We start from the raw sequence: 27,939 nt of genomic DNA, 5'->3' as shown, positions 1-27,939 counted from the left end.
GCCATGTCCTCGCAGTGCGTGGTGTACGTGGAGGTGCAGATGGCGCTGCTGACCCTGTGAGAGCCAGAGGGACGCCATGCCGGCCAAGCCAGTGCCGCCCGAGGACCTGATCATCCCGCCGCAGGACAACCGCATCTGCGGCACCATCTGCGTGTGCCAGATGACGGCGGTGCTGAGCTCGGTGGCGCTCGTGTACCTCACGGTGGCCGTGTACATGCCGACGCTGCGCGCCTTCCAGTCGGGCGTGTCCGAGGTGCCCGCCATGTGCACGACGACGCGCGCCTGGCACCGCGACGCCTGCGACTGGGCCACGTGCGGCGAGTGGTGCCTCAGCAAGAGCTCGGGCGCCTGCGTGCAGATCTACGTGAACCTGCGCCGCAACGGCACCGACATGCTCTTCCAGAACTGCACCAACACGGCCACCAAGGTGTGCTACGGCATCGACCAGGAGAACGCCAAGCGCAGCCGCTGCATCGCCGACGAGTGCCGCAACCTCACGGGCACCTTCAACTGCACCGCGGGCACGTGCATCAACATCACGGACGCCTTCGAGTGCGTGTTCAAGAACACGGAGCCGCCGCTCAAGTGCTCGGGCCGGCGCGGCAAGATCACGTGCATCGAGCTGGACGGGCTGCAGAACTGCCACCGCGGCACGTGCGAGAAGATCCGCACGCCCTACAACTGCGACCGGCGCTGCGTCGACATCCCCACCAGGAACAAGAACGTGATCCTGCTGAGCGGCGACAAGGTGTACCTGTCGCAGTGCCAGCGCGCCATCGCCGAGACGCCCGGCGGCACGAAGGAGGTGTGGACCGAGGACCAGGACAACATCCTCATGGCGTCGTGCTACACCATCACGAACGCGACCCGCGGCGTCGAGGCCACCGACTGCATCAACGGCACGCTGCTCGCCAACGACGTGCTCGCCGACAAGACCAACTTCACGTTCCTGAGCGTGCTGGGCGCGACCAACCCGGAGCTGCTGGACCCGGCGCGCAGCGTGGCGCCGCCCGAGCACGACCTACTGCTGGCCAACGAGAGCCACTTGTTCATCAACATGGAGGGCTGCGTGAACACGCTGCGCGACGAGTGCAAGGAGTTCCTGCGCGACTTCGGCAAGGACGGCACCGACCACAACGCGCGCGCGCGCTTCCCCTGCTTCTACGCCGAGAGCGAGCCGGGCAAGGTGCTGGCGCGCTTCGACCTGGAGGGCACCTACAGCCACTTCATCTTCGCCTTCGTGCTGCCCTCGGTGCTGTTCGTGGTGTCGTGCTTCATGCTCGTGTTCTGCCAGCGCACCGTGGAGGTGGGCGACGACGCCAAGATGCGCTTCAAGGGCTGCGCCGCCTCGCCCGACAAGCAGGCCTCCGCCAGCAACCTGGGCAGCGGCTCGGCCATGGCGCTCTGAGATCCGTCACGTGAGCCACTCGCCCCGTCCTCATCTACCACTATTCCGCATGCCATCCGGCCTGTGTAACACGTGTCGGCAATAATCCGCCCCCCTTAAATTTTCTACACAGTTCATCATAAAACATTATAATTTACCGAGCCTTAACTTTAAGTATATAAAAATAATGATCTGAAATACCAAGTATTTATAATAAGTATTTATAATAAGTATTTATAAAATGTAGATATATTTATTTTTTATTCCTTGTTCAGGACTACCACACGTTTTCAATTTTTCAATTTTTTTCTGATGCTTACTATATGTGTGACCCTTAACACCCCTCCAAGGTATTATTGTGATTATTTGTTATTGAAGTTAGAAATACCTGAACTAGAAGACCGTAGTAATGTCAGTTTTTTTAATATTTTTAACTGATTCCGTAATTATATGAAGAAATACATTAAAAAATGACTGTAGGCGTAAATTTGCGTAAATTTTCCAGGTGTAGAAACTTTAAAGCCCTATTGCATTAAAAAAAAAAGGAAACACAAAATGCAATGATAAAATAACGAAACATCCGAAAAAAATATCAAATTTTAGACAAAAAATAACTGTATGAAAATGCTTGGGCACAAGTTGGGGTGGAGGCGGGCCTTCAAGGCTCTATACAGTTTCCGAGCAGTTGCACAGCTCGAGGCTGGCGTGTCTGGCGTCACACTTCTCTCCAGCCAAATGTATTTTTAGTTTTGTTGCCATTTTGTATCCTCGGGTATTTAGGTAGGCCTACATCGTGGTACGAGTATGTTAAATTCCAAATATCGTTACCGCATTCATGATGAACACAACATACTGAACTTTTTTTTTTTTACTTCATTCATGCTTGCGACTGTATACAACGGTTTTCTTTTTGACTGTTTACTGTTGCAACTTTCCCAAACCCAGTGGTTTGGATTGCGTGTCCGGTGGAAGCTGTCTGGGCCTTTCTGAATGCACGCCGTGCAACCCTGGGCCTCAATTACTTGCCTTGTGATCAATGCCGTCGGCGGCGTGGAGATGCGTCGCTACGGCAACGCTGCCTCCCCCCCCCCCTCCTGCTCCGGCCGAGCTCGCGTGACGTCAGCGGATCTCTCGTGACCTCGCCGCCCCTCCCCCGCGCCCAGAGTGGCAGGTGTGAACACTCGGGGCCGCATCCGGCCGCCACGGGGAGGCGACCCGAGGCGTTCATACGTCAAAATAACTTTGTTTCATGATGTTCAGGATACCTGTGTATAATATCATAAACATATTTTATTGAACTATTCAGCCAACTAAAGAAATTATTATTTTCGTTTGATCACCGAGAATAGTTATAGTGTAAAGTATAATGTTTTACTTTATTTTTGGGTAATATCTCTTGAAGCCAATGGGATTATAAATGTGACTGTTGTCTTGCCTGACTGCATGAAAATTAAACTTTAAACCTCAGTGTACAACTTGAAACTAAATAGACGAACCACACGATGGATTTTTATTTTATTTTGTAAATGCGTACAAAACACTTTTAAATCTATGTGAGATATAAATGAAGTAAAAATCCTTAGAATAATGTTTTATTTTAAACGAATGATTAATATTTTTGCGTTTGTTTTACTTATTAGTACCACAATTGGAAATGTATGTACGAGGGCTATTCGTAAAGTAAACTCCATTTGGTAATTTAAAAAAAAAATCGTAAAAAAAAACGTTTTTATTGCCAGTTTTAGTAAACCACAAACCTACTTTACATTTTCACATAATCGCCATTCAGTTCAGCCTGGGAATGGAACGGACGCCTTGGCCATAGGCACCACGGACTTTGAATACGCAATGCGTGTAGCCTATGTACAGGCGCATAGTAAACACCTCCGGAAAACTTTTAAGCAATCTACGTCCTCGAGTCGAAAAATGATGGCTACCGTTTTTTTCGGACAAAATACGGGGTAATTTTGGTTTATTTAATGATTTAAAAGTCATAATTACATTTTAAAAATTTACAAAATTACGATTGTCAACTGAGTGTTTTTCCAGGTGGCGAACTTCTATGCAGAAGGGTTAAAGAAACTGGTGCAGCGTTGCAAAAAGTGCTTGGAACTGAGTGGCGGCTATGTGAAAACGTAAAGTAGGTCTTTAGTAAACTTGGACTGTCAATAAAAACGAATTTATTTTATTTCCCAATGACCAAACGGAGCTTACTTTACGAATAGCCCTGGAAAATGCAAGGGTAAGGTAAGTGTACGAGCGAAGTGGTGCCGGGATGTGAGCGGACCGCGCGAGCAGACTCTCAGTCACGCCGCCAGGAGCGCTGCCGGCGAGGCGTTGAGGGCGACATCGACCTCACTTGTTCGTGGATTTCTTCAGTTTGGCTGACCCGCGTCTGTGGCCATTAACCCGTGCCTGTGTACATTCAATTTCGTGAACATCGGGGGACGTACCAAATGTATTTTGGTGCCAAATGAAACTGTATAATGGTGAAACTATTCTGGAATATATATTTTACACTTGAATGGTCATAACAAGAAATAATCGCAACTTAAAATGTACTTAATAATGTTAGAAAGGCGGTTCTATTTTTGTGCCATGGTACTGCTATTTCTAGTATTTTTTTACCATAACAATGGTATCGATGGTCGCTCTAGACTATATTGAAAACAGGGTACCGATTATTAAAACAGCTGCCGATTTGTTTCCTTACTGGGATTTCGTTTGGACACGTTCTGGAATACGGCCCGCGAGTTAGGTTGCGGTTGTGTCCCAAGAAGTCAGTGCGTATTCGTTACCTCACCCGAACTTATAAATAACCCTACATAACAGTAATGACGAGAAAATTAAATAAACAATATGTCGTGTAAGACCGTTCCTTAATGTTGTAAACCTATATTTTGTTGGTAAGTGTGGAACAACGTTTCATGCATACACCTTGGGTTTCGTCGGTATTAAGTTAAACAGTTTTAGGGTGCAGCAATGTGAAGGGCTTCGGATTAATATTTGGTAATTGCAAATGTCTAGGCAGTAGGATACAGTCACCAGTAGGATACAGTCACCATCGGAGTCCGAGGAAACTCGGGAAACAATGGTGGTAGGGACGAGCCCAGCATTTACCCGGAGTTTCAAGGAAACAACCGAGAAATGAACTCAGAATGGCTGCCTCCCTAATGCTAGTCCACTGTTATACTATCAATCGCCTAGCCTCGCCTCGCTCTATGCCATGGGAAACTAGTCCCTCTGTCTCCAGTAAATAAGCCCGGAGAACATTCTAAAAAATATATATAACCGCACCTAGTGATGGGCAGAGTTGGTTGGAAAATTAATGAATGCATCACTTATCGCTCTGTAATCGATGCATCAGTTCTTTAAGGTAAAAATCGATTTACCACCGTTTACCTAACAGTGAGCCATTCTTCGTAGTTATTGCGTTACTTTTGGCTGTGACCCAAAATTATGATCAACAGAAACCTATTTTCCCGAAAACCTAAAAAAAGGTTTGGATTAATACTCACAGATGAGCTAATGAACTGGCTCATTCTGAGCGATTTTTCTTAATAGAAATAAAACAATCTTACTCACGTGTACATAATGCATCACGGAAGTTAAAACTATTTGTGTTATAGTGAGGCAGGATGATAAGGGCCACGCTCGCTGGTGCTTCTAGCCCGGCATCGCCTCTAAACGCAAGGCTATGGACTGGCGATCAGTCTTCTCGTCGTGCATTGAGGGGAACCATAATATTACATTGCGGAAAAATGAAGATAAAGATGTATTGCAAGTCCCTTGAGTATTTTGAAGAATCTGCACCAAGTGTTTAATGCCTAAAATTTATTCTAAAAACACGCGTTTTAGTCATTTTTCACTCTTCTAAAAATTAATTACATTTTAAGAAATGAACTCCAAAACGATATTACCCCAGTGTATTCTTAAATGCTTTTCGTAAACAGACACCACTCTGATATCTCAAGGAGTAGTTTTCAAATCGCGTGTTTGTTTTTTCTGAAGCTCTACACAACGTCGTGTGCTCAGGTTAGGCGGGGCCTGCCAAGAATAAGTGAATGCGCGCTTGTTCCAGTGGTGTCATGTTCCTGGCTGTGAGCACAGGTTCCCGGACGCCCCAAGGCGGTGCTCGCGATGCAGGGGGCCAGGGGAGGGGCGGAGGGGGACTCCCGGGATCGATACCCGCGCACCACTGCAGAGCTGTGTCGCAGCGTCGCGTGGGCTGGCGCGCTCACGCCCTGCTAGCGCCGGGCACGCGAGGCGCAACAGTTCCTCCCTTCTCGTCCGTAAACTACACGCCGAGTGCAGCGTCGTTTGCAATGACACGCAGACGGAGACGGACCCGTGCGGATTAGCTCGGCAATGCTTACGTTGCTCCGTGCGACCAATAGAAGCTCAGAACTTTGCTTTGCTTTGCTTTGCTTAGTCATGTGTGGATATGTTCGATGTTCGTTAAAAATTGTTTCAAGTAAAAGAATATCTAGTGTTCTATTATTACTTTGTCGTTTACTTTCATTATGTATGTAAATTCTTGCCCGTGTTATGATCTCGAAGCATAATTTCTTTTAATTAAACTAATATTTCCTATCCGTGAAAAGCAATCTCATTGTTTGCATTTTGTTACGTTTCCGTGCATAGTAGAAGCACAGACGCGATAGTGAAATTGTCCCGGAGACTCGTCTCCGTTTCCGTGCCACTGTAGAACGGGCGTTACTGAGCCGGAGGAACATGCTATCACCCAAACTAGTCCCCCTTAAGTCGTTTGATGTTAAATTTCAAGGGCGTAGTCAGGTAGGGTTAAAGTGGGGCCATGATCCCCCCCCCCCTTCTAAAGATGTTTATTTTTAAATAATAATGAGTAGTGGCACTGGGTTCTGGGTGAGGTGCTAAGGTGCCGACCGCCATTTTGGATTGTGACGTCACGGCGGCCATCTTGGATGACCTTGTCCTTGGCGGACTTATTGGATCCGCCATCTTGGATGACGTCATTGCCGCCATTTTGTTTCCTCGAACATTCTGCCATTTTGATTTCCGCCGTTTTGAATATGACGTCACCATTGCAATTTCCGTTACGGCCGCCATCTTGAAAATCCATAATTTTTAAGTCAGAAAATCGGGAACAATTTTAAAATTTATACAAAATATAAATAATCGAAATCAATAAATAAAATTTCAATAAAAAAATTTTTAAAAAAATTATTAAAAATGTACACTTACATCATGGAGCTCTGAGTTCTCAATTCGAACACGGCGAGGTCAATAAAAATATGGCGACAGGACCTTCCTCCATGGAAGCCGCCGGCAGACTGACCTCCCACCACTTATGTCAAGGTATATATCGTCAGCTAGTATGACGTCATGTCCGCCATCTTGAAAATCATTATTTATTATCAGATTTTAATGAAAAAATTTTTAAATTTTTAAAATAAATGTAATAATTAAATTTTTTTATAAAAATCTTTAAAAAACACCGGTTCACATATCGTTACGACCACCGTCTTTTATTCTAGAAAATTGGCATGTTATGTAATGCCCGCCATCTTGGATGACTATGACATCATCGCTACACTTTATGTTACATCCGCCATATTGGATTCTAGAATGTTGTACTTTTCATTATGCCTGCCATCTTGAAAAACTGCAATTTTCATGCTAGAAATTTGTAAAAGATATCAATAATTATAATAAAAATATATTAATCAAATTTTAATAAAATAATATTTTTAAAACGCACTTACACCTTGAAGTCCTCAGTTCGAACCCGGTAAGAGCCAAAATTAAAAAAAAAATCGTCGCCAGATCTTTCCTCCATGGTAGCCATCGGCAGACTAACCTCCCACCACTAATACCAAGGTATATATCGTCAGCTGGTATTATGTCATGTCCGCCATCTTGTCTTCGTCTGCTGGAAGCCACCATCGTCTGCTAGAGTACGCTGACGCCATGTTAGTTTAATTCTTACCCACTAGAGTGCAGTAATCATTTATTATAATTACAGTGACACCCGCCATCTTGTCATTTGGGCGCAATCTTGGAATTGTGTAATTATTTTGCTAGAAATTCGGGAAAAATTCCAAAATTCACCAAACAAATTTGCAATCAATTTACAGATTGATTCGATCAGTTACTGTCCTTGGTTCGTTACTCGATCAATACAATAATGTTTAATTTTATGTAAAAATTATAAATTTCAATTAATCATGTTCAAAATCCTAAAAGATACTTATAATCATCTACTACCAGCCTCCAGTAAGCCATTATGATAACCATCTTGGAAATTAGTATTTGTTGACCCATAAATTTAGAAAAAATTCTAATATTCATCGAAAAAATCACTCATTAATTAACTGATTGATTCGATGCTTGGGTAATGCACAAAAAAAGTAATTTAATTCAAAATACCATAAAAGTGACAGGTTCGAGAAATAAATTACCACAGGTTCTTTTACAAACATAAATTTTAATTACATAAATTCTACACTACTACAAGTACAAAAAAACACAGGCAATTTACTCAAGTCTTGAGCAATTCTCGATTCAAACAGTCTTCATAGAGTACGATGTAAGTCCTTGACATATCTTTAAATGACTTTTTAGTTTATCAGGTCGACTCATTAGTACACCACATTTTTCACATAGAGAAGAATAAATTATCGATTTCATTAAAAGGACAGTGGTATATATCATGCCGTTTTGCGCTTGGAATATTTGCTAATGTTTTGCCACAAAATATACAGATTAATTCTGATGAAGGTTCAACCCGTCCTTTGCAAAACCACATGTCATTATAATCTTACATTGTGTATAAATTGACTACTACACCTGTTGCATTTGTATTTAATATGTTCAGAGTTATTTTTACAATTGTGTATTACAAGTAGTATATAATAGGGGCGCCGAGCGCACGGCGCTGGCGCGTGGATTGTGATTGTCGGTCCGCCATCTGGGATTGTGACGTCACGGCGGCCATCTTGGATGGTTGTGACCTTGACCTTTGACCTTGACCTTGACCCCGGCGGTCATTTTGGATCCGTCATCTTGGATCCGCCATCTTGGATCCGCCATTTTGGATGACGTCATTGTGTTCTCGAAAATTCCGGCATTGTGTTTTCCGCCATATTGGATGATGACGTCACCGCTGCAATTTCCGTTACGGTCGCAATCTTTAACTTTTTTATTTATTATCCGATTTTAATGAAATTTTTTTTAAAATTTATAAAAAAAATTTAATAATAAAATTTTAATAAATTATTTATAAAAAATATACATTAACGACACGGAGTTCGGAGTCCTCGGTTCGAACCCGGTGAGGGCAAAAAAAAATTAAAAATGGCGACCGATCCTTCCCCCGTGGTGGGTGCTAGCAGACTGACTCCCGCCACTTTTTTTCAAAGCATATATATCGTCATCTAGTATGGCGTCATGTCCGCCATCTTGTCTTCGATGCTGGAGACCACCATCTTGTTTTCGGCCGCTAGAGTACGCTGACGCCATGTTAGTTTAACTCTTACCCGCTAGAGTGCAGTAATCATTTATTATTGCTGTGACACCCGCCATCTTGTCATTTGGCCGCCATCTTGAAAATCCGTAATTATTTAGCTAGAAATTCGGGAAAAGTTCCAAAATTCATTAAATAAATCACTCATTAATTTACATATTGATTCGATGGATTCCTGTCCTCGGTTCGATACCCGATCGATGCAATAATGTTTAATTTTATGAAAAAATAATAATTTCAATAAACCATGTTCAACATTCTTAAAGAGACTTTAAATCCTCTACTACCATCATCCTATAAGCCATCAAGACCAACATATTGGAAATTCGTTATTTTAATGCTAGAGATTCGGGAAAAAGTTCAAAATTCATTAAATAAATTTGTAATCTATATACTGACTGATTAGATCGACTAAGCTCCTTGGTTCGATCCCTGGATGATACAAAACAACTTTAATTTTAAAAAAAATACTAAAAAAGTGACAGGATTGAGAAAATAAAAAACCCCGCAAGTACTTTTAAAAACTTTTATTACATACATTCTAATCTACTACAAGTACAAAAAATAATACACAGACAAATTACTAAAGCCTTGTGGATTTCTCGATGTCTGCATCTGCCACCCACGAATTGAAGCGAGGTGGAAAGCCCCACCACTTGACGTAGGACAGTCCATTTCTTCGTTTTATAATCTTCTCCACCAAGTACATATCAGGATACAACGTAGGCTGAATCTCTTCGGCATAGAAGCCGCCACGGATAGGTTTGTGGTCCAAATCTTCGAGGTAGTAGGTCCTAGGCTCTGATTCACGAACATGTGTCACACGGAAAAGTTCGGGACTCCAGTTCGCAGTGAAACCTTTCTCGAAGATACCTTTCTGCTTGGAGATTCGCACAATGTCGCCGACGTTAGCTTTACGCTTTCGTGGATCTTTCTTCTTCGTGTTGGGAAAAACTGTTTGAAGCAGGCGATTATTCTTTACGTCCTTTGGCTTCATTTTCGTGGTAGAATGCACAGTGGAATTATACTCGCTTATTAGTTTCGGCAAGATGTCAAGCCACTTGTAATTTCCGTTAGCCGTGAACTGCCGCCACATCTTGGAACGCAAAGTTCTGTTAAACCTTTCGACAACGGAGGCTTTGACGTTACTAAATGTAGAGTAGTGTTTGATGCCATACTTCTTCATCAAAGCCTTGAAGGTCGCATTGTAGAATTCTTTCCCGAGGTCCGTTTGCAGGTGCGACGGTACACGTCCATCACGCAAAATATTGTTCATGGCCTTGGCTACGTCAGTTGCAGTCTTTGATTTGACAGGTCTAGCCCAAGCGAACTTGCTATAAACATCGATGACTGTCAACATGTACTTGAAACCTTTATTCAATCGGGAATACGGTATCATCTCAACAAGGTCCGCCTGGAATAAATCATCAATTCCACGAACTATGACTTTGCGACGAAGGTATTTCCGTCTAGCAGGAGCATGAAGTTCGCGAGCGATTCCGGTTCGACTCATTGTATGTAGCCGGCTTCCTTCAGTTCTTCAAGTATGGAGACTATTTCGTTGATGTGCGAATAGTTTCCTACACTAAGCGATGCATGTAGAATTCTAAGGCGATCAACTAATTCATTAGGGTCGTCCCAATATACATAGTCAAATGTCTGACCACTTTATAGCTTTTTTAAACCTTCGCCATGTATTGTTAGTTCACTGAAGAGATTAGCGAGAATGTCGATTTTTTCATGATCTACGTCTTTATATACACCACTATCTGGATCGTTATCGCGAAAATGTGCATTGGTTAGCTCTAGCAGTTTTTTGTACTCTTGTAAGTCGTTGTGAGAATATCCTTTAGGCTCCCTGCGAAACAGCAATTCGTACAGACCCGGAGTCCCGCGCGTTTTGAACTCTGCTACGCGCACGATATTTCCTGGTAGAAAGTCTATTTCTTTAGCACCGAGGAACCATTTATTATGTTTTCTGTACACTCCGTAGGTCGTGTCATTATTCCGGCTCGTAAACGATATCAGGTATGGTCGGACCATTGCATTAACTTGATGTCCCTTTTTCGGTATTTTTTTCTTGTGCATGGACTCTGTACTTGTTAAGTCCTCTTCTTCTCGATCTGGTTCATACTTTCTCTTCTTTACGGTCGGCATTTCATCTTCAACTTCTGTCTTCACAATGAAGGCTGGTTCTTCCTTGTTTTTAAGTTCGTCGAGGCGACTAGTGATTGGTTTAAATATCTCCTCATTTTCCATCTCACGTGCAAGTCTGGTTCGTCTAGCAAGTAAATATTTTTCGCGAACAGACTGTATAGCTCGATGAAGGTCACTGGCCAGGTCCGACATTGTACTGGCTGAAAACTTATTGCAAGACCTCCTTTTATACTTTTCTATTCGTTCGCAGAAACTTCTTTCTTGTGTTTGGCCAAATCTGAATTTGTTGACGATTGAGATAGTGATGCTTTCAGACTACTTTGAAAAGTCCTCAGATCGTCCCGTCTTTGTGCATTCGAAACTTCGATCATGTCGCGAATGCGAGAATCCGAAGCTTCCACGCGCTGGTCTATGGCTACGAGGTACTCAAGTAATTCCTTTTTCACCCCGTCTATTTTTTGAGCCAGTAGCGAAATGTATTTGCGGATAACGTCGTCATGAGACTTGAGAGCAGTACGTAAGTCTCGACTGCTACGACCGAATTTCGAAATGCTATGACTCATGTTTGGTGATAAACTGATCGAAACCTCGTCTGTACCTGCCCTTATATAGAGACCAGTCTTTGACTATAACTAGGAATCCGTGTTCTTCTTTCCAACACAAGGAGCACATGTCTTTGAATTCCTGGAATGTCATGTCGGTGTTTACGTGATCATCATAAGCGTGGCGTAAATTAAGTTCGTCCATGCGAAACAAAACTATGACATTTGCGTTGTCTCGTAGGAGATGTTTTGGAATACGACTGTACGTCTGACACAGGTAAACGCAGTCTACCTTGGCGTGTCTGCCCATGGAAAAGTACTCTTGTATTATGCCTTGTTTCTCGCACATTACATCGTCGAAAACAAACACGGAATTGGCTTTTGCTTCGCTTGGAGGTACAACATCGGTATTATCGCTAAACGGAAAATACTCCAGACCATCCACAGATCGTAGAACAGTTGCTAGGCGCTGGTACTTTGGCTGTTGCAACGACTTGGAATACAAGTAAACGTTCTCGAACCGAAGACCATTTGGTTCCTCCAGTAAACTCAGTAAAACACACGTTTTACCGCAGTTGGACGGACCCGCCATTATGCAACGTACGGCAGAAGGCAACAGTAAGCCATGTCGTGATTCACGCGCACTAAATACATCGTCTTGCGTAATGCGCACGGGCAAACACACGTCTTGCTTGACGACCTGCATTGTACTAAAGTAATTGTATAAAATCAAACACATTTATACTTTCTGGTCAGTTGTGCGTAATGACTCGAAGAGGTAAGAACAAAAAACACATCGGCGCAGGACTCGTGAACTCTCTGATAAACAATCTACCATTCGAGCTACACATTCCCGGCTACAGATTTTGCGGCCCCGGCACGAAACTAGCGAAAAGGTTAGCTCGTGGTGACGTGGGCATTAATTCTCTCGACGAAAAGTGCAAGCAGCACGATATCGCATATTCATTAAGCAAGGATCTGGAATCCAGGCACCGGGCCGACGAGATATTGGCACAGGAAGCCGAAGATATAAGTAAATCGTCGAACGCGGGACTAGGAGAGAAAATCGCAGCGTGGGGCGTATCTAAGATCATGAAGGCAAAGACGAAATTAGGACTGGGTGCTCGTCGAACCAGCTACATCAAGTCAAAGACTAACTCACGCAAGACCAAGAAGCGCAAAATCGGTGCAGGCGTGCAAAAAGCCAAGCAAAAACTACAGACTCTCGACAAGAAGATTATAGGAGGATTTCTTCCTTTGCTTTTGCCTGCATTGGGTGCTCTCGGAGGCCTTATCGGTGCAACGAGCGGTATAGTGCGGGCAGTCAACACTTCGAAGAATGAGCGCAAGCAGTTAAAAGAAGCACAGCGACACAATGCCAGCATGGAAGCCATTGCCATCGGTAAAAAAAACGGCGCAGGACTGTACTTGCATCCTCACAAGACAGGACGAGGCATGAGAAAGAAACGTGTAAAGAGAAAATCCTAAGTTCCCTACCGAAACGACCGCTCACCAACGTAGATTTAATAAAGTACGCACGCAAACTGAAAATACCAAATTTCCGCGGCGTGTTTATGCGAGACACTTTGTCCAGCAAGCCAAAGACACGTGAGTGTGCCATAATTAATTTAGACACGTCGGCGGGTCGCGGCACGCACTGGGTGGCGTACATAAAGTCTGGAAAAAAAGCAACTTACTACGACAGTTTTGGAAATTTACGCCCTCCGCCCGAACTGCGACAGTACCTGGGCCGGTCCACTACGTTGTTTTACAATTACGAAACGGAACAGAAGCCTAATCAAACAAACTGCGGACACTTGTGTCTTCGCTTTTTAACAAACAAAAATTAGCTGACAAATAAAAATTGCTACTTAAAGGTTGTGCAGTGATGTTAATTTATTAGTCATGTCGATAACACTTACCCTGACAGGTCACGCATCTGAGCTGCGGGCGGTTCATTTCCCGCCTCTGGATTTAGACGGAGAATGGTGTATCGGACTCGTAGATTTTCAAACGTATAATGCCATATCTAATATCGACGAAGAAAATTGCAAGATCTGCTTTCTGAAAAGTGATGGGACCGCTCATGAAATACGGTTACCTGTTGGCTCTTACGAAATTGACGACATTGCAAATTACATCAGGGATATGTTACCACAGGATGTAGACTTTCAACTGCGTGGAAATCCAAACACTCAAAAAAGCATTCTAACATGCAGTGAAAATGTCGACTTTACGAAACCTGGCACCATAGGTACGATGCTCGGATTCGAATCAAAGGTTTATGATACGGGAAGAACGTACGAATCTACACGCGCAGTAAACATTTTGCCTGTGAATGTCATAAGAATAAACTGTAATTTGGCAAGTGGAACGTATCTCAACGGAAGACTAAGCAACATGCTGCACGAGTTTTCGCCGATGGTCCCGCCAGGATATAAACTGGTCGAAGTACCGCAAAGTATCATTTACGTTCCAGTCGTCGTGAAGTGCGCACACGAAGTCGTCGTCCGAATCGTTGACCAGCGAGGACGATTGGTGAATTTTCAAGACGAAGAAATTACATTACGTCTGCACTTGAAGCGATGGGCATAAAGTTCGTAACACCGAACAGTTATAAAAGAAATCGTATTGGCGTGAACAAGAACAGTTCTCTACCAGACATCGGTGCATTAACACCTGACAACATAAAGTATCTTCTCAGTATTGGACAAGTGCCGAATAAATATGGAAGACGAAATCCTCAACGTGGAAGATCCAGTCATTTTTGATGACAGCATTACGAAAATGGAATTGCACGAGTACCAGCCTTTCCTGCTCGGACCGTACGCACTACCATCGGAAGTACGCATTGCAGTACAGCACCAAGATATTTGTACTTTACCTTCGCAGTCATTTCTACGTATAAGAGGCACGCTTACAAAAGCGGATGGTACGCATCCGACAACGACGTCAATATCCTGCAATGGTATTCTTCACCTAATCGAACGCATTACTTATGTACTCAATGGTGTCGAGGTAGACCAGACGAGAGATGTAGGCATAACATCTGCTATGAAAAATTACCTTTCGCTCACGCCAAATGAACTGTCTGCTGCAAAGATGGCCGGTTGGGCTCTCGAAGATGAATATAAGCTTCCGGTTTATGCCGAAGGGAAGTTCGAAGTTTGTGTTCCTCTGTCCATGCTTCTTGGATTCGCTGAGGACTACAAGCATATAATCATTAATTCGAAACAAGAGCTCGTACTGCTTCTAGCCAACACGCACATTAATGCAATTGTCGCCGCTGCAGAAAACCCTCAAGACGTCTCGCTAACACTACAGTCTATCGAGTGGATGCTGCCCCACATCCAAGTGAGCACCGTTGAACGAGTCAAGATGTTGAAGAACATAGAAAATGGCAAGAATTTCGATGTGCCATTCCGATCCTGGAGCCTGGAAACTTATCCTGGCTTGCCTCATAGTCAGCGTATCAATTGGATAGTAAAGTCCAGCTTCGCTACGGAAAAACCAAGATACATCATCGTCGGGCTTCAGACCGGAAGACAGCTCAATGCAGGAGTAAGTCGCTCCGTATTCGATAACTGTCAAATACGTAATGTAAAAATATTTTTAAACAGCGAAAGTTATCCGTACGTTGACATGAACATGGACTTTGAAAGTGGAAGATTCCTTCTAGCATATCAAATGTATGCCAAGTTTCAGCAAGCTTACTATGGGCGGAGACAGTCACCGATACTGAGTCCCGACAGTTTCAAGAACAAGGCACCGTTAATGGTGTTTGACGTTTCCAAACAGGATGATCGAATAAATTGAAACATCATCGACAGTAGGATCGAGATAATGACTAGCGGAAATATTCCACCAAACACCAATGCTTTTTGTCTGATACTTCACGATCGGCTTGCTTCGTACAATTGTCGAGACAAACTTGTGAAAATTCTGACATAAATACTGTTTCGTTTTCGATAATAATTCAGTTACGACCGAGCATTGCTAGCGACAAGATGTACTGCAACCTGCAAGGTTTCCAGAGTCAAAATGGATTCGTGCTCAAGGAAATTAGCGTCACCTCTGGAGACAAGACTCGAACCCGCAGCTTCCGACCTCCGTATCCGTGGAAACTACTAGACGAAAAAAGTAAACGGTCGAACGAATGGTTATGTAAATACTATCACGGACTAGAGTGGGACGAAGGGAAAATTCCGTACCACCAAGTGAAAAACACTATTGTAGATTTACTAGTTCAAAACGAAATAATCTACGTTGCCGGACCCGAACAGAAGAAATGGCTACGAGAACTGTGCGACGTTGGAGCAGCTGAAATCGTAGATATACAGACCGACTACGGCTGTCCTTCCCTGCGCAAGCTTATTGCAATATACGACATGCAGCCATGTGACAAGTTTGAACGTATCTCTGTCTGTACAAACTCGCAGCTAATGCAGAAATGGCACACACAATGTTAGTAGGAGCCTGCATATATAAATGGCGTACATACGTACGTGCCTTCAGTTGACGTTCGACCTGCAAGAAGATGTTTACGTTTCATCCTGCTAACGTGTACGTGAGCGCAAGACCTAGCTTCAGCAGTGTCGAGTACAGCTACTGGGATTCCGGATATCTACGTACATATACAGAAACCTGTGTTGGAGGTGCTCAGCATTGGCGGTTTGCGCACTTTCCTGTGTCCTACGAACCGACTCAGCAGCTGGTAGCTTGTTGCGAACCTGGAAACTGTGCCGTCTATCACATGAGACCACACACAATCCTTCCTGCTAGCATCGTTGAGGTAGTCGCCTCGTCTGCATGTGCAACACCAAACATGAGCGTGTTGCAACCTGTTGCGACCTGTGATGCTTCTACGCAGACGCCCAAACGGTGTGTGTCTCGTCGTCGCAGTTCAGGCAGTGAATCTGTCCCAACTAGCACTGAGCCAAAGCCCAGGCGTAGACGTGGTCACAGACGTCATCGACCATGTCTTGTCGGAGTTGTCAACGTCGCAGAAGATGACCAGCTGGAAACCTGTGTTCCTGATCCTGTGGCCTGCGAACCAGTTGGAACCGGAGTCAACGAACCAGTTGGAACCGGAGTCAACGTGTCAGTTCGTGCGGCATTAAAGACTGTGCTTGTGAAAATGCTTGATTCCTTAACCTAATATGTATTTGTGTACTTTTTATAAATAAATGTGTAAAACTGGAACTCGTGTGTTTTTTATTTCTACAATTTTTAGGTACCTAATAAAAAAATTTTTAATACAGACATTATTTTGACTCATGAGGTATACCAGTAGACCACGGGTATATAAGCGAGGTTCAGACGACTGGACCCGCAGTTCACCTCTGGTCGCGGTGCAGTACGGACGTGCTCTCTCCATTAAGTTTCGTGAGGTTTAGTTATGTCGACCGGAATAGAATGTTTACCGACAGCAGCGATGATGGAGTCGGAGATCCCGATACCATTTGCAGAGGAGACCACGGCAGCGGAGGGCTCAATTGCTGAGGTGTCGACAGCTGTGAAGATCCCGATACCTGCTGCAGAGGAGACAACGATACGTGCTGTTTCACCATCAGCTGAAGTTTCATCATCAGCAATGGATTCTTCAACTAATGAAGAGCGTACATCGCATCAATGCAATTATTGTGGTGCATCAATAACCTGCAGTGGGTCTCTGACAATCTCTCGAGAGACATATAAGTGCGACAAATGCGATAAGATTTTTTCGCATTGTAACAGTCTGGACAGTCACAAGATTATGGGCATAGGAAACGAATCAAGTGATAGTATGCTTCCATACCATCAGACATCATCATTTATTGCCTTACCTGAGGCGATAGTCAACAAAAGAGCAGTAGTCAATTGCCAAAACTTCAAGGACCAGTTTTGTTTTAAATGGAGTATTTTGGCAAGATTTGTCGAGGGAAGTCATCAAAACCGTGTTGATAAGAGGTATTATGCTTTGGAGAATAAGTACAACTTCGATGGACTGTGCTATCCGCCACCGTTAAATCAGATAAAAGTTTTTGAGAAAAATAACCCTGAAGTCTCAGTTAATGTGTATGCGCTAAATGAGGATAATAAGGTGTGTCCGATTCGGGTAACCAAACAAGAAAGAAAAAATCATTTCGATTTGTTGCTTGTGACAAGTGAAGGCGGTTCAGCACACTACTGCTACATCAAAAACTTCTCCCGACTTGTGAGACCCCAGGTTACAAAACATCAACATAAGATTTATATGTGTAAGATGTGCTTTAAGTATTTTGCTAATCGACCTCGAAAATCAGGACTCACAGCTATACAGTGTCTTGAACAGCACAAGATTAAATGCGGAAATAAATCTTAACCAAGACTTTAGTAATTTGTCTGTGTATTATTTTTTGTACTTGTAGTAGATTAGAATGTATGTAATAAAAGTTTTTAAAAGTACTTGCGGGGTTTTTTATTTTCTCAATCCTGTCACTTTTTTAGTATTTTTTTTAAAATTAAAGTTGTTTTGTATCATCCAGGGATCGAACCAAGGAGCTTAGTCGATCTAATCAGTCAGTATATAGATTACAAATTTATTTAATGAATTTTGAACTTTTTCCCGAATCTCTAGCATTAAAATAACGAATTTCCAATATGTTGGTCTTGATGGCTTATAGGATGATGGTAGTAGAGGATTTAAAGTCTCTTTAAGAATGTTGAACATGGTTTATTGAAATTATTATTTTTTCATAAAATTAAACATTATTGCATCGATCGGGTATCGAACCGAGGACAGGAATCCATCGAATCAATATGTAAATTAATGAGTGATTTATTTAATGAATTTTGGAACTTTTCCCGAATTTCTAGCTAAATAATTACGGATTTTCAAGATGGCGGCCAAATGACAAGATGGCGGGTGTCACAGCAATAATAAATGATTACTGCACTCTAGCGGGTAAGAGTTAAACTAACATGGCGTCAGCGTACTCTAGCGGCCGAAAACAAGATGGTGGTCTCCAGCATCGAAGACAAGATGGCGGACATGACGCCATACTAGATGACGATATATATGCTTTGAAAAAAAGTGGTGGGAGTCAGTCTGCTAGCACCCACCACGGGGGAAGGATCGGTCGCCATTTTTAATTTTTTTTTTGCCCTCACCGGGTTCGAACCGAGGACTCCGAACTCCGTGTCGTTAATGTATATTTTTTATAAATAATTTATTAAAATTTTATTATTAAATTTTTTTTATAAATTTTAAAAAAAATTTCATTAAAATCGGATAATAAATAAAAAAGTTAAAGATTGCGACCGTAACGGAAATTGCAGCGGTGACGTCATCATCCAATATGGCGGAAAACACAATGCCGGAATTTTCGAGAACACAATGACGTCATCCAAAATGGCGGATCCAAGATGGCGGATCCAAGATGACGGATCCAAAATGACCGCCGGGGTCAAGGTCAAGGTCAAAGGTCAAGGTCACAACCATCCAAGATGGCCGCCGTGACGTCACAATCCAAGATGGCGGACCGACAATCACAATCCACGCGCCAGCGCCGTGCGCTCGGCGCCCCTATTATATACTACTATTACATAATCACGTAATTTCAAGATTTTGATTTTGTCACAGTACGTACAGTTGGGTGATCGAACACCGTTGGTTGCTGCTTCCTTTATCAATGTCACTGGCACTGTTAACAACCATTGTAACACCGCTGAAACGTTAACTTCAGAAGCCTTTGAGTTATTCTCTGTGGAAGATGTTGCACGCGTTGAAACTCCTGCTGTGCTGAGAGTGTAGGTGTAGCTGTTGACGCCGTTGTCATCGGGCTCTGCAATGTTGATGGTAGACCTTCCATTCAGGTCGGTGTTAATAATAGTAATGATGCCATCGAGTTCTCAAGAATAGCTAGATACTGGAAGTAGTATAGAAAAGGGGCTACTGGCACAGGCTTCAGGCTGTGGTGCTGGTGCCGGGTCAATGACCGATTGCTCTGACGTCATGGCGGCCATCTTGGACTCAAAAATTCCTCAAAATTCCTCAAAAAATGACTCAAAATGACTCAAAAACTACCGTTTTGAGGAAAAATTTCTACTTTTCTTAAAAAATTCAAAAATTAGGATTTCGAAAAACCTCAAAATACTTTTGCCTTAGAAAGAACACAAATTCCTAAAAGAGGCTTAAGCATCCATGTCTACAGCCTCCGATAAACCTCTGACATCACTTAGGAGTATGATGTCACCGTTGCAATTTCTGTTACGGCCGCCATCTTGAAAATCTTTATTTATTATCCGATTTAAATGAAATATGTTTTAAAATTTATAAAAAAAAATTATTAATAAAATTAAAAAATTAATGCATACTTTTTCGACATGGAGCTCGGAGTCCTCGGTCAAACCCGGTGAGGGAAAAAAAATTATATAAATGGCATCCAATCCTTCTTCCAAGGAAGCTGCTGGCAGACTGACTCCCGCCACTAATTTTTTTCAAAGTATTTATCGTCACCTAGTATGACGTCATGTCCGCCATCTTGATAATCCAAAATTTTATGTTAGAAATTCGGGAAAATTTTTAAAAATCATTAAAAAATTAATCAATCGAATTTATTAATAAAAAATTAATAAAATAGTACTTAAAAACCACGGTTGTACCCATCGTTACGATCGCCATCTTGGATTTTATAAATGTTGAATGTTTTGTTACAGCTGCCATCTTGAAAATCCGTAATATCAATGCTAGAAATTCCGAAAAAATTCCAAAACATATTTTTAAAAATTGCCTACTTCAAATGTTTAGTTACTTAATTGTTTTCGGTCCTCGGTTCGATTTCCGGCGAGAGTAAACCAGTAATTTATTAATATATTTAAAAAATTCTTAATAAAAAGTAATAAAAACATCTCACACCACACTCGAAATTTTGAATTGTCATCACTGAATCAATTACCGCTGGAGGCCGCCGTCATGTTTTCGTCTGCTAGAGTGTGCTGGCACCATGTTAGTATAATTTTCTGTTCACCATACCTTTGACCTCGACTGTAGGCATTGAAATTTGACCTTGACCTTGACCTTTGACCTTGACCTTTAAATTGGACTTTTACCTTGACAACCATCATGGATCCGACATTTTGTGTTCAGTACATGCTACCAGGAGCTACCATCTGCTAGAGGACATTACCACCATCATGTTTTCATCTGCTGGAGGACACCATCTTGTGTGTACTCGTCTTATAGAGTGCATTACCATCATGCTAGTTTTATTCTTATCCGCTAGAGTGCAGTAAATCATTTATTATTACTGTGACACCCGCCATCTTATCAATTGAATGACATCTTGGAATCGTGTAATTATTTAGCTAGAAATTCGGGATGAATTCCAAAATTCACAAAACAATTTACAATAAATTTACAAATGATTCGATCAGTTTCTGTTATTGGTTCGATACTTGAACAGTGACAAGTGTAACTAAATATTAAATAAATTTTAGATTCTGTTTTCTATTACTTTTCGCGGAGTTTATTAATCATTCACTCTACGAAAAACAACTCAAGACAATATACCTGACCAACTAAATAATAAATACGGTACCACTATGCCTAACATGGAAGTCTATTTTTTCGATACTTAGAAAAGCCTCTAAACCGTTCATGTACAAAGCCGTCTACACATATAGACCAAGTGTCTTCAGACCGCGAGACCGGGTCATGAACAATGTCAGACATATAGACCAGTCTTATTTGAACCTCATGACCTTTTTCGATGTCAGCTAATTAATCAATTAAACCCACGTAACATGTTTTACGCTTACAAGAAAACCAAGAATCCCTGAAAATGATTTATCAAGTCAAAGAGGTTTTGGACTAGTAAAAATTCTGTCACTACAGATTTTACTATGCACAATCAACAAAAAGGAAGCACATTTGGAAGCACCATCAACAAAAAGGCAGCACAATTTGGAAGCACCATCAACAAAAAGGCAGCACATTTTGGAAGCACCATCAACTGAAACGCAGCACAATTTGGAAGCATCATCAACAAAAAGGCAGCTCATTTTGGAAGCACCATCAACAAAAAGGCAGCACATTTTGGAAGCACAATAAAAAAGGCAGCTGTGTTACAAAGAACTAAGTCTTATTTAGAAATCATAATACAAGAAATGAAACATTAAATTTTTACTTTCAATATTTAATTTATTTCTCAACATTATACAAATGCAAGTAAAACAAGCCATTATTGTACGTAGCTATCTTTCCTCAGTTCTTTGAGTATGAAGGATATTTCTTTGATGCTCGAATAGTTTCCTGCACAAAGCGAGCCATGTAGAAGTCTTAGCCGATCAACCAATATGTTTGGATCTTTCCATGATGTGTAATCAATATCTTCTACCACCATCTTCCTTGCTGGTTTATTATAAATACTTTTACTATCACAATCGTCCCAGTGATCATAATAAGCTTTATTAGATTTATTTATTATAACACGTCGTTTCCATCGTTTCGGTCTCAGGCCTCCATCACAGTCTTCGATCTTGCCTGCTTTAGGTGCTTCATCACATTCTATGCCTGTGTCAACAGCCTCAGAGTCACTGTAGCAATCAACGCAGAAGGCATCGTCTTCACCCAGATTACCGATGATGTCGAAGTGTCTACATCATCTTCATGTTTCCTTTTTAGGAGTCCATCATTTTTACAAAGTAGGAAATATCTACTTCGATTTGGCTGGAATGTATTCTCACTTTTCACGTTAAGGATTCTTCCATTGTCTTCATTCCTCTATAAATCATCAACATCCTTCAATTTAAGTTTTTTGTCGAGATCGGAAGAGCCACGAACATAATCTCTCCCAAGACAAGGAAAATTATTGTCGTAATGCAGATCACTCTTCCTTAGTCTAGTAGATCCATCGCTGTCCTCTTGCTTGTACGCAGGCTTGGCGTTACAAGTTCTGTCAATTATTGTGTATTACATAATCACGTAATTTCAAGTTTTTGATTTTGTCACAGTACGTACGTTGGGTGATGGAACACTGTTGGATGCTGCTTCCTTTATCAATGTCACTGGCACTGTTGACAACCATTGTAACACCGCTGAAATGTTAACTTCAGAAGCCTTCGAGGTCTGCTCTGCGGAAGATGTTGCACGCGTTGAAATTCCTGCTGTGCTGAGAGAGTAGGTGTAGCTGTTGACTCCGTTGTCATCGGGCTCTGCAATTTTGATGGTAGTCCTTTCATTCAGGTCGGTGTTAATAATGGTAATGATGCCATCGAGTTCTCAAGAATAGCTAGATACTGGACTATTATGTAATGCAAGTCTAACTATCAGATCCGCACGACACCACGGCCAGAGGTGGACTGAGGGTCCAGTCATCTGAACCTCACCTATATATGCGAGGCCTACTGGTATACTACATTGGTCAAAGTATTGACTGTATTTAAAATTAATTTTTTATTAGGTACCTTAAAATTATATAAATAAAAACACAAAAGTTCAAGTTTTACAAATTTATTTATAAAAATTACACAAATGCATATTAGGTTAAGGAATTAAGCATTTTCGCAAGCAAAGTCTTTAATGCTGCACAAACTGCCTCGTCAACTCCGGTTCCAACTGGTTCATCGACTCTGGTTCCAACTGGCTCGTCGACTCCGGTTCCAACTGGATCGTCTTACAACTGGTTCGTCGACTCCAGTTACAAATGGTTCTCAGGTCACAGGATCAGGAACACAGGTTTCCAGTTGGCCATCTTCTGCGCCGTCGAAAACTCCGGCGAGACATGGTCTATGGCGTCTGTGACCACGTCTGCGCCTGGGCTTTGCCTCAGTGCTAGTTGGAACAGATTATCTTCCTGGATTTCGACGACGAGACTCGTTTGGACGTCTGCGTAGAAGCATCACAGGTCGCAACAGGTTGCAACACGACCATGTTTGGTGTTGCACATGCAGACGAGGCGACTACCTCAGCAATGCTAGCAGGAAGGATTGTGTGCGGTCTCATGTGATAGACGGCACATTTTCCAGGTTCGCAACAATCTAATAGCTGCTGAGTCGGTTCGTAGGACACAGGAAAGTGCGCAAACCGCCAAAGCTGAGCGCCTCCATCACAGGTTTCCGTATATGTACGTAGATACCCGACATCCCAGTATCTGTAGTCGACACTGCTGAAGCTAGGTCTTACGCTCACGTACACGTTAGCAGGATGAAACGTAAACATCTTCTTGCAGGTCTAACGACAACTGAAGGCACGAACAGATGCACGCCTTTTATAAATGCAGGCTCCTAATAACACTGTGTGTGCCATTTCTGTATTAGCTGCAAGTTTGTACAGGCACATACTCGTTCATACTTGTCACGTGGCTGCACATCATAAAATGCACTAATCTTGCGTAGAGGACAGCCATAGTCGATCTGTAAGTCTACGATTTCAACTGTCACATCACACAATTTGCTCAGCCATTTCTTCTGCTCAGGCCCAGCAACGTAAATTATTTCGTTTTGAAATAATAAATCTTCAACAGTGTTTTTCACTTGGTGGTATGGAATTTTACTCTAGGCCATGGTAGTATTTACATAACCATTCATACGTAAGTTTTCTTTTTTCGTCTAATAATTTCCAGTGATACGGAGGTAGAAATTTGTGGGTTCGTGTCTTTGTCACCGGAGGTGGCGTAAATTTCCTTGAGAACGAATCCGTGTTGACTCTGGAAACCTTGCAGGTTACAGTACATCTTGACGCTAGCAATGCTCGGTCGTAACTAAATTAATATCGCAAACTAATCAATATTTATGTAAGAATTTTCACAATTTGTCTTCACAATTGTACGATGCAAGTCGATCGTGAAGTATCAGACAAAAAGCATATGTGTTTGGTGGAATAATTCCGCTAGTCGATATCTCGATCCTACTGTCGATGATGTTTCAATTTATTCGATCATCCTGTTTGGAAACGTCAAACACCATTAACGAAGCCTTGTTCTTGAAATTGTCGGGACTCAGTATCGGTGACTGTCTGCGCCCATAGTATGCTTGCTGGAACTTGGCATACATTTGATATGCGAGAAGAAATCTTCCGTTTTCAAAGTCCATGTTCATGTCGACGTACGGATAACTTTCGCTGTTTAAAAATATTTTTACATTACGTATTTGACAGTTATCGAATACGGAGCGACTTACTCCTGCTTTGAGCTGTCTCCTGATCGAATCAATCTGTAAATTGATTGCAAATTTTTTTTTGGTGAATTTTGAAATTTTTCCCGAATTTCTAGCTAAATAATTACACAATTCCAAGATGGCACCCAAATTACAAGATGGTGGGTGTCACAGTAATAATAATAAATTATTACTGCACTCTAGTGGGTAAGAATTAAACTAACATGGCATCAGCATACTCTAGCAGACGATGGTGGCTTCCAACAGACGAAGACAAGATGGTGGTTATGACATCATACCAGCTGACGATATATACCTTGGTATTAGTGGTGGGAGGTTAGTCTGCCGATGACTACCGTGGAGGCAGGATCTGTCGATGTTTTTTTTTAATTTTGGCTCTTACCAGGTTCGAACTGAGGACTTTAAATGTAAGTGTGTTTTTAAAATATTATTTTATTAAAATTTGATTAATAAATTTTTATTATAATTTTTGATATATTTTCCAAATTTCTAGCATGAAAATTGCAGTTTTTCAAGATGGCAGGCATAACAAAAAGTACATTCTAGAATCCAATATGGCGGATGTAACATAAAGTGTAGCGATGATGTCGTAGTCATCCAAGATGACGGGCATTACATAACATTTCAATTTTCTAGAATAAAAGACGGTGGTCGTAACGATATGTGAACCGGTTTTTTTTAAAGATTTTTTATAAAAAAAATTTAATTATTAAATTTATTTTAAAAATTTAAAATTTTGTTTCATTAAAATCTGATAATAAATAATGATTTTCAAGATGGCGGACATGACGTCATACTAGCTGACGATATATACCTTGACATAAGTGGTTGGAGGTCAGTCTGCCGGCGGCTTCCGTGGAGGAAGGTCCTGTCGCCATCTTTTTTTGACCTCGCCGGGTTCGAACCGAGTTTTCCGAGCTCCATGACGTAAGTGTACATTTTTTATATTTTTTTTTAAATATTTTTTTATTAAAATTGTATTAATTGAATTCGATTATTTAATTTTTTTATAAATTTTATAATTGTTTCCGATTTTCTGACATAAAAATTACGGATTTTCAAGATGGCGGCCGTAACGGAAATTACAATGGTGCCGTCATAATTCAAAACGGCAGAAAACAAAATGGCTGAATGTTCGAGGAAACAAAATGGCGGCGATTACGTCATCCAAGATAGCCACCAAGGTCAAGGTCATCCAAGATAGCCACCAAGGTCAAGGTCATCCAATATAGCGGATCCAAGAATGCCACCAATGACAAGGTCATTAATGATGGCCACCGTGATGTCACAATCCAAGATGGCGGTAGGCACCTCACCCAGTGCCAGGAGACCCTCTTATATACTACTGTAATGCAACTTTTTTAACCGGCTTTAAATAACACAAGTATTTCTTAATTGTTGGCCATTGACGATGCAAAATGAGAGTAGTCGTGTCTTTAAACACGTATTAGGACGTAAAATGACTATCAGTGGTAGGTACATTATGAAAGAATCTTCTTTTCATAAATTATTTTTATCTAATAATTGCAGGTTTTGAAAAAGCACTGAAGACTTATCAGATAGCCTAAAAATTAGTTTTTAAACATCTTTTTTTTTTTTAAATATCCAATGGAGATTTTTTATAACCTTCAAACCCCCATAAACGTAAATATATTCGTATAAATCACTTCCCCCCCCCCCTCCTTTTTTAATCAACAATTATTGACAATGCCAATGTTCACTTTTGTGCAATTAATATGTACTGGTCATTCAAAAGTGTTGGGTTTTACCATAGACTCTCGACTCATCACGAGAATAGTAGTTGATGCTTCATGTATAAACTGTATTTAACGTAGCGGGCTGGCGTCTTCCTTGGTCGAAATCGTCGACGAGGAGGCTGTTGGGTACTCGACCGTGAGTGCTTCGCCAGAATTACAATGAGGCGGAACTGCGACACCATCATATCATTTATCCTTAACACTTGAAGCACTACTTCGGATTAACTGTCGGCAAAATAATCTACACGTGGGATGAATTCAAAAATGCATTTTCAAATTTTTCTATTTTTATATAAGCTTATATAATTTCTACTCTGTATTGTTATCAAAGTTTTGGTTTGTATAATGGAACCGTATTTGGCTTTAAACCACTGGAAGGAGATACCTGATTACTAGAAGGTACTCTAGACTTGGCACTAGGACGCTGTCGAGTCTTATCTTTTAACACTGTGCTGTAAATTTCAGATGTGTGTAGTTGGTTGCCTAAGTTAGTGTTGTCCCTATACACAGAAGTAGGAAAAGTCCTACAAAGTAAGTAAATCCACAGTTAAAACACTTTAGGTGCAAATTCCATGACACAGGGGCATACTTTAGCTCAAAATATATTATAGATTACAAAGCAGCTTTGTCTGGGTAGATTGTGCAGTAACTTCACAAGTGTCAATGGTAGACATGTAGGTATTTTTAGATGAATTTTAGATGAATTGTAAAATAAAGCCCTCTTGTTACTTGTATCATTTTACTAGCCCCCCAACCAAAATGTACTTATGTATTGGTGGATCATTCATTATGTACAATATTTAGGAATAATTTTCTTGGAAATTGTTTAGTTTGATACATGCAGTAGATTTTTGTATGTGTAAAAGTTGGCACAAGTATAAAGAAAATCATGTTGTACGAAATACATTAAAATACTATACAATTACAATTAATTAAATTAGTTATCGTAGTCAGAGTAACTACGTACTCCTTGGCTTCCGGACTGAGGTGATGGTGTGCCCGGCGTTTCGGCATGCCTTATTGCAGCCATCTTCAAGAACGATTTAAGAATGAAGATGGTTGCAACATGGCGTGCCTCAGCCCAGAGGCTGGGTGTGCAGCTCGCTGGGTCGTGTTGCAGGCATTCCCCTCCTGCTCGAGAGCCCGGCCCACCACCACGTGTTCCCGCTGCAGGAACACTGAGGGTGGCGCGGCGCCTCGCACGCACCAGCTTGTTCGTCTCGCAGCACGCACTCATCTGCACCTCACTCTGTGTGCGCGGCACCAAGAGACGGGCGACCCTCTGGAGGGGAACGCGGGACAGTTTCTACATGCCAGTCTCCACGACCAATACACGCTTTGTTCTTGTGGACGCGGAGGACTCTGACTCTTCGGAGGGACTACTGCTTCCGTGTACTGCACCGATGCAGAGCGACACTGACGCTTGTTCGCACCACTAGGCACTTGGTTTCCAGT

At 41.9% G+C, this 27,939-nt stretch overlaps 1 protein-coding gene across 1 annotated transcript; it reads left to right on the top strand.

The window, feature by feature from the left end:
• LOC134539892 (uncharacterized) lies at window positions 1-27,931 on the top strand. The gene is made up of 2 exons (XM_063382244.1): window positions 1-1,418; window positions 27,605-27,931. Exon 1 carries the CDS (start codon window positions 77-79, stop codon window positions 1,406-1,408), a length of 1,332 nt encoding a protein of 443 aa, XP_063238314.1. The 5' UTR covers window positions 1-76; the 3' UTR covers window positions 1,409-1,418; window positions 27,605-27,931.
• The last annotated feature ends 8 nt before the right edge of the window (window positions 27,932-27,939 follow it).

This window comes from Bacillus rossius, chromosome 1 (genome assembly GCF_032445375.1).
Source record: "Bacillus rossius redtenbacheri isolate Brsri chromosome 1, Brsri_v3, whole genome shotgun sequence".
Taxonomy (NCBI): Eukaryota; Metazoa; Arthropoda; class Insecta; order Phasmatodea; family Bacillidae; genus Bacillus; species Bacillus rossius.
The sequence above is the reverse complement of the archived record's forward strand: the minus strand, read 5'-3'. Positions and strand labels throughout refer to the sequence as shown.

Coding starts and splice junctions, on each gene's coding strand:
- LOC134539892 (XM_063382244.1), top strand. CDS start 77: ATGCCGGCCAAGCCAGTGCCGCCCGAGGACCTGATCATCCCGCCGCAG.